General features: G+C 44.0%; 1 protein-coding gene across 1 annotated transcript in view; it reads left to right on the plus strand.

Annotated features, from left to right (window-relative positions):
- Positions 1–864: 864 nt before the first annotated feature.
- The window catches only part of CFAP57 (cilia and flagella associated protein 57), a 53170-nt gene continuing 46045 nt past the window's right edge, over positions 865–7989 (plus strand). The window contains exons 1-4 of the mRNA XM_019643696.1: positions 865–892; positions 2039–2355; positions 3755–4041; positions 5863–6070. Coding sequence (XP_019499241.1) covers positions 865–892; positions 2039–2355; positions 3755–4041; positions 5863–6070 — 840 coding nt within the window. The remainder of the gene's footprint in view (positions 893–2038; positions 2356–3754; positions 4042–5862; positions 6071–7989) is intronic.

A 7989-nucleotide genomic window follows, 5' to 3' on the forward strand; every position in this document is an offset into this window, starting at 1 on the left:
AGGACTAAAATTACTAGGTAAGGTGGTAGTACCAATTTGCACTCCCACCAGGAGTGCATCAGAGTAGCCATTCCTTCACAACCACACCAACACTTGGTATTATCTAACTTCCTAATTTTTTGCTAATCTAGTGATTGAGGCAGGGTATCTTATTCGTTTTAGTGTGCATTTCTCTTAATGAGGATGAATATTTTTTCACATGTTTATGGGATACTCCTATTCAGTCTTTTGCGAAATGCCTTATTTGTGTCTTTTCCCCAATTTCTATGTTTTTTGGGGGTAATTTTCTGACTGACTTATGATCACATTTTATATATTCTGTATACCAATCCTTTGTCTGATATGTGTGTTGCAAATAATTTCTCCCAGTTTGGGGCTTGTATTTTCTCCCTATGGTATCTTGATGGACAGAAATTCTTAGTTGTAATGAAGTCAAGTTTATCAACATTTTCCTTTTTGTGTCTTGTTCAGGAATTGCTCCCTAACCCAACATTATTAATTATTCTCCTATATTATCTCTTTTATGCTTTACACTTTTGCTTTTCACCTTTGAGGTTCAGAGTTAGGGTGCTTAGTGTGTTAGGGGAATAGCAAGGAGGCCAGTGTGGCTCAACTGAAGTGAATGGAAGAATTGGCAACGAGAGGCGAGGCAGAGACGTAACGGGGAGCAGCATCACATAGGGCTTTGTGGGTCATAGGCTCTTACTCTTGGGGACTCTGAGCAGGGTAACGTGATCTGACTTAATATTTCACCAGGATCATTCTGGCTACTGTTTAGAGAATAGACTGAAGGAGAGGTAAGGGAGGAAGCAGGAGACCAGTTGAGAGACTACTGCTATAATCCAGGTGAGAGAAAATGGTGTCATGGAGCAAGTTGTAGGCAATAGGGATGGTGAGAAGAAATAATCCTGGATTATTTTGAAAGTGGAGGTTTCCTCAGAGATCTGATGTAGTGTGGAAGGGAAAAAGAAGAAGTAAGGTTTTTGGCCTGATTGACCAGAAGGATGGAGTTGCTGTTAACTGAGATAGAAGACTTGTCCACAAAGCACAGTAGGCACAGAAGCTAGGGCCCATGATACATGTAGGGATAGAAAAAAATGTTTTAATTTTAATTTATTTTAAAATCAGGAAAAATGAATATAATAACAATGTGAATCCAGCCAGGATATATTCCTCTTTGTACCAATGCAGTCACAAAATATAATTTTTAACATTTTTAATGGAGGAAGGTATCCCTGAAAGCTAAAGTACCTAGGGCCCACGAAAATCATAATGTGGCCCTGATTGCATTTCACAAATAAAGTTTTTGCAGTTTGATCTTTGCCTTAGGCGCTGCTGTCTAGAGGACCATAGTTTCATTCTCATGCTTGTTACCTCAAGGTTGCAATATGACTGCTGTATTCCAGATATCACTTCTGTATTCTAGGAAAAGGGGGATAGAATGCATCCATCCCTGGTTTTCAAGAAAGCACAAGCTTTACCATAAAGCCAGTCCAGCAGACTTCTGCATCTTATCTCATGACCAGAATGTCACACAGATCACCTAATTGCAAGGGAGGCTGAGGAATCCAGTGGTTAGCATCCCAGTCTTGAAAGTAGAGAAACTAGAGCCTTGAAAGTGCTGCCTGCTCAGGGCATAAAGGCCTCTATGATCTGATCCCATTTCACCCCTCTAGACCCATTTTTGGTCACCTCTGGCTCACATGTGATGCTCTGGCAATATCCGACTTTCTCACATTCACACCTTTGCTCTTCCTGCCACCTGCCCCACTCCCCTCCCCTCCCCGTCCCACATTGTCTTCCTTCAGGAATCATCCCCTGACTTCTCCTCCGAGCTTGGCCTCAGGGAGGTACCCACCCTAGTCATTTTTATAATACCCCAGATATAGTTGTACCAAGGGACTCATGGATTGACAATGACCTGTGTCTGCATTTTTCTCCTATTGCGTCAGCAGTGCCTACCACTGTGCCTGGTTCACGTTGAATCTTGGTGAAAGCTTCATCTACCCTCATTATCCCCTTTTACCTCTGTTTTCAGGCTCAGAGAAGAGTCAAGGCATGTTGGCCTTGTCCATCAGTCCCAATAGGCGATACCTCGCTGTCTCAGAGATGGTGCAAGAAAAACCTGTCATCACCATTTATGAACTGTCATCCATCCCTGTCCGGAAGCGCAAAATCCTTAATAACTTTGACTTCCCAGTTCAGAGATTTACTTGCATGGCTTTTTCTCCAGACTCCAAATACCTGTTGACTCAGACATCACCTCCAGAATCCAACCTTGTCTATTGGCTGTGGGAAAAACAGAAAGTAATGGCCATTGTTAGAATCGACTCTCAGAACAATGGTGTCTATCAGGTACCTCCCAGCCTAACAAGTATGGTGCAAATTATAAACAATCGCAAGAGCCATCTTTTGTTGAATGTTTTCTGTGTACCAGGAGCAGTGCTGATTTCTGAACATGCATTTTTAAATTTAGTCTCACAACAACCATATAGGGTAGGCATAATTATACCTATTTTACAGATGAGGTTCCAAGAGGTTCAAATCACAGAGTAGTGAATAGCAGTGCCTGTCTCCTTTACTCTGGCCCAGAACTGCATTCTGGTCACAAGTCAGGCCCAGAGGTTGACTGATCAAACTCGCTCTCTCATCCTGGTCCTGACCCCTTTCCAGCAGCATTGTTGGACAGTGGGAAGATTTCAGGGAGGTGATGTGAAGTGATATATCTTTAGGAAGCTGTTAATGAAATTGCAGTTACATGGGGAGCAGAGTTTTCTATCGTGGTTTCCAGAAATGAAGAGCACCTGTTAGGACGCTGGTTGACTGCTTATGCAGTGGGTCCCAAGGAGGTTTTATCTTGGTGCAGTCAACCCAGTCTAGAACCCAGTACTCAGTTTTACAAGTTTTCAGGAACTCAGTTCTGTTGACGTTCAGAGATGCCTACTAGTCCGTGTCTCAGGCGTGGACTCGGTTATTCTCACAAGAGACCCGTGTATAAGCCAGTACATCAGGATCAGAACAGTCACAGTCTATCCAGGGCATTTCCTCCCTGGTTATAGAGAACTTATGAGGTGAAATTAGTAATCAGAAGGCTGCTCGGTGATCACAGAATCAGCCAAAGGCAGGTACAGCCAGAAGATCCTTTCCTCCTGGCCACGGTGAGGCCTGTGCAGCGTCCGCATTCAGAGCGGAGAGGATCTCCGCTCCAATAGGTTCGGTTCACATTTATTGGATGTCCTCTGTGAACCCAGCACTGGGACACAGAGAAGAAAAGCCACAGCCCCTCAAGCGACTTACTGTCTGGTGGGGGTGACAGGTTGACTGTCCTTTATGCTGTGATGAGGGTGCAGGTAAAGGAAGCACAGTAGGTAGGAGACCACGTAGCAGTCCTGACATTGGTTCCCTCCCCCTGGAAGGGGCACAGACACCTGCCAGACTCTCTTGTTGTTTTGTTTGTTTGTTTGTTTGTTTGTTTTGGGGTTTTTTTGCACAGAGTTTGGCCATTGTCAAGACCTGATCACTTTGCTTTTTGGTCTTTGTAAAACTACATGTGTAGGTTTCCTAATTTAAGACTCTTGGCTCCACAAATATAATGGATATAGATCTGTACTCTTACCAAATATGGTATTAAAATTGTATGATTTAGTGATGTTTAAAGGATACTCTGAGCTACCTGAAATAAATATTAATTAGTAAAATGGGAAATAATTCCATCAAGATGAGTTTTATAAACCTTTGTCTTTTATTCTTTCAGGTGAGCTTCAGTCCCCAGGATAATACACATGTTTGTGTCACTGGATATGGGATGTTTAAACTTCTCCGTTTTACTGAGGGAACCCTGAAGCAAATCAACTTTCAGAGGGGAGAACCCCAAAACTACCTAGCCCATACCTGGGTGTCTGATGACAGGATTGTCGTTGGCACTGACACAGGCAAGCTCTTCCTCTTTGAATATGGAGATCAACGCTGGGAGACGAGTATAATGGCCAGGGAGCACACCAGCGAGATGAAGAACCTGGAGGTGATTCAGGAATCAGAGAGGTAATGACGCCCCTCTGGGCTCTTGTCAAAATATACTCATTGTACTAGCAGCATTACACCCAAAACAACATTCTTTAAAAATCACTCATAACCTCCCTACCTTAAAAATCAGCTCTTAAAAGAAAAGAAAAAAAAATTCAACTCTTCATTTTTTCTCTGCCTTTCTAATGTTCATCTGTGTTCAAGCACACATTTGACAGTTACGACCATAGCCTAGATACAGTTCTTTTTATTTTACACCTAACTTCATTTTATAAGCATTTTAGTATGACTAGTCTTCAAAACTACAGATTTTCAAAAATATATTTTCTAATGGCTGCCTAATTTACTGAATCAATTAAATAAATGTCCACTGAGCCCTTGCAGTGTGCAGGGCATCTTGCTACTATAGTTGCTGGGGACGCAGATCCTTCAGGACCTTACAATTCGGTAGGAGGCCACAAACCAACAAAGATGTGCAAGGAAATGTCAGTAAATCTCACAGAATGCATATGGGCTAAAATGGGGGCTCGGGAAGGAGCTGTGAATTTTGCCTCTGCTACAACCAATGATCTATCTCACACATATTGGAATGTACCATTGTATGTACTAGGCACTGCCTTGAGCACTTTATGTATATTCTCACTTGAGTCTTACCCTATATATTATAGTACATATTGTTGTTGTGCCCATTTTATAGACAAGAAAACTAAGACCTAAAGAGGTTAAGTGGCTTACCCAAGATCATAGTACTGTTAAATGGCAGAGTCAGGATTCCAACCCAGATCTGTCTGACTCCAGAACCTAAGCCCTCAGCCACAGTAGCATACTGTAGATCCTTCCTTCTCAATAACTTCCGTTCCACCCATTCTCACCATCCCCCATGCCAATGACATCTCCTTCTCTGGCGTGATTTGGTTAAGTGCTTCCTAATAAGTTTCCATGCACTCCAGTTTTCTGTGTTCACAATCCTTCAGTGGACTCCGGGCTCCAACAATAAAGCCCAGACTCCACATGTCCGTGCTGCTCTGACCCTTCTTATACACCTGGAGCATGAGCTCGGGCCTCTATAGACCATGCATGCTGCATGCGTGCTCCTGGTTCTGGGCTTGGTCATGTGTAATTGCTCTGCCCCCCAACCTCTATCCCACTCCCCTAGACACATACCTGACATATTGCTGCTCGTCCTCCAGGTCTCAGCTGGGAGCTCTCAGCCTCTGCTCATCTCAGATAGCTGCACCTCCTCTATAACTGTCCTCAGAAAATACTGACTGACTGCTCCCATCCTACTCAGCTGCCCCCTAATAGTCCTTATCACATGCCCCCTAGACTGTAAGCTTCTGAAGGCAGGAACTGTGTCCACCTCATTTACTGTTGTTTCACAGAGTTGTTAACACAGTATAATGCCAATAAATATTGTTATACGAATGAATGATTGATTGCATAAATGAATGAATGAGGGGAGGAGGAAGAGAAGGAGGAATGGAATGGACATCTGGATTCAAATCTTAGCTCTTCCAATCACTGATTGTGTAATCTTAGGAAATTCAATCCCTCTGAACCTTTTTTTTGTAAACAACAAAATGAGGATAATAATCATGTCAACAATAATAATAGTGATGACAAGGGGTTGTGAGACTACCAAATAAATGTGTCTTTCTTTCCAGTTTTTCTTTGTCATTTGTGTAGCATTCCCAGACCAAAGGGCAGCATTTTGGTTATGGGAAAAGGGCTCACACTGGGGGGTTTCTCCCACTCAAGGACAGCTGTCCTTTCTCAGCCCTAGAGAATTAATCTTCTTAGGATTGTCTCTAAACCTTCTATGCTATTTTCTCTTTCTAGCTTGATCGAGTTTCCAACAATCACTTCCCCGATCCCTTCCTATGAACAGGTCATGATGACCAGCAGCCACAGCCAGCTGACCATGCCTCAGGTCTTTGCCATGGCAGCCTATTCAAAGGGGTTTGCCTGTTCTGCCGGACCAGGGAGAGTTCTCCTGTTTGAGAAGGTGGAAGAGAAGGATTTTTACCATGAGAGCAAGGAAATCCGGGTAAGGAGGGGAGCAGGAAGCAACACTGGGGTCCCACCTGCATTTGTTCTCCAGCAGCAGAGCACTGACAAGGAATTTGATGAGGAAGAGGTGGTGGGGGGCCATAGCACTGAGCAGAAATGGACACTTGAGCCATTTGTCCTGAGGGATGTTTTAGGATGGGTTGAACAGTTGGGATTTAGAATTAAGGAGATCTGGATTTGAATCCTGGGAGAGAGCTTTGGCAAATTCTCTTTTTCTCTTTGAAGCTTAGTGTTCCCATGCAAATTATGTTATGGTACATACTGACATTTAATGTCCAGCGTTCTGCCCAGCCCATAGCAAGCATTCAGTAAATGTGGAAAAAAAACGAATACACACTGTTGTGGAGAGAGATCATATCTGGTTGGGGAAGGACCAGGACGGCTTCTGGGTGTTTAATGGTAATCGTTGCGGAAAGGCCTTAGAGGGTGGATAACATTTGACAGGAAGAAACAAATTAGGAATTCCAGATGGAAGGAACAAATTAAGTAAAGGCAGCGCTGACAAGGAGCAGGTATTGTATTTGGGAGACTTTCTGTTCCTCAGTGGAGAGGGACTAGTCACTTGAAGGAAAAAGCGGGGCGCTAAGGCTGGTGAAAGATCTCAAATGCCAACCTGAGGGGAGTGTATGTAATTCAGCAAATGATAGGACTGAGTCTGAGTTGTTCCAAGATTTGTGTCTGAGAAGCTGCAAGCCCAAAAAACACACCAGATGGCTGAGTTGTGGGACGTAGGTTTATTGAGACTTACTGATCAGGGAGAATCTCCGGGGGTGGCCAGCCGGTGAGGTAGTGCAGAGAAGAAGCAAGGTAATATAGATACAGCAAAGCAAAGAGCATTCCATGGGAGAAATTATCTGGCAGGCCCTGCTGGCCTGCCCTCATGCACACAGCGTCCCAAGAAGCCGGAGACCTTGACCGCTGTCCAGTGTACAGAACTGGCCATCTGATAAGCAGCGTTCCCATGGAGCCAGGAGACCTCGACTGCCTGCTTGCTTCTCTGCCTGTGGGCCAGGCTCCTACAGCAGGCGACATGTTTCTGAGTGGGGAATCATATGGTTAAGAATAACACTCTGCCTATGATAGTGGGGAGAATTCATTGGATGTGAAGTGGTCCAAAACACACTGAATGAGTTAGACTGGACCCTGCTGCTTATTGGCCGAGTGACTTGAGTGGCTGAATCTAGCAAAACCTGTGTGTCTTCATTGAGAAAATAGCCCACCCCTTGTGGTTATCCAAAGGATGAGGCAATATCTGTGTAAATCACTGCATGCAGTGCTTGATGCTCAATAAATGATAGTATTGTAGTTACCTTACTATGGTTAGGAATCAGTTAAGAGACTTTTTTTTTTGTAATGAGGTCTAGGGTCATGGCAGCGAGTAGCAGGGGACGTGGGAAGGGAAAGGGGCTTTGTGAAGGTCAAGTCTGTAGGAGAAGATGTGGGAGGCCAGAGATAAGGCGCTTCCAGGTGGGACGCCTTGGCTTGGAGACTCGATGCCTAAAAAAGATGCCAGAGAAGGAAAATTGGAGGTAAGAGGAAGGCGTGTAGGGACCATGGAGAAGCATGATGAGTTTACTTTTACCTATAAAGCAATTCATTCTCTTATTTGTTTATTCATTTAACAAATATTTATTGTTTACTGTGTGCCAGGCCCTGTGCTACGGGTTGGGGGGGACACAGTAGGGAAGCAAACACACTGAGAGCCTGTCTGTACTTAGAGCTCAGTCAACAAGCAAACAGACCAATATGAATAGATTGTTAAATGGGGATCAACGCTGTGAGGAAGATAGAGCCAGGAAAAGGACAGGGGGCAAGAGGCCTCTCTGAGGAAGTGGACTTGACCACTGGTATAAAGTGAAGCAGCTGGAAATGTGGTTTAGACTTTAGGAGTGAGAT

Source organism: Hipposideros armiger, unplaced genomic scaffold (genome assembly GCF_001890085.2).
Source record: "Hipposideros armiger isolate ML-2016 unplaced genomic scaffold, ASM189008v1 scaffold_82, whole genome shotgun sequence".
NCBI classification, from domain to species: domain Eukaryota; kingdom Metazoa; phylum Chordata; class Mammalia; order Chiroptera; family Hipposideridae; genus Hipposideros; species Hipposideros armiger.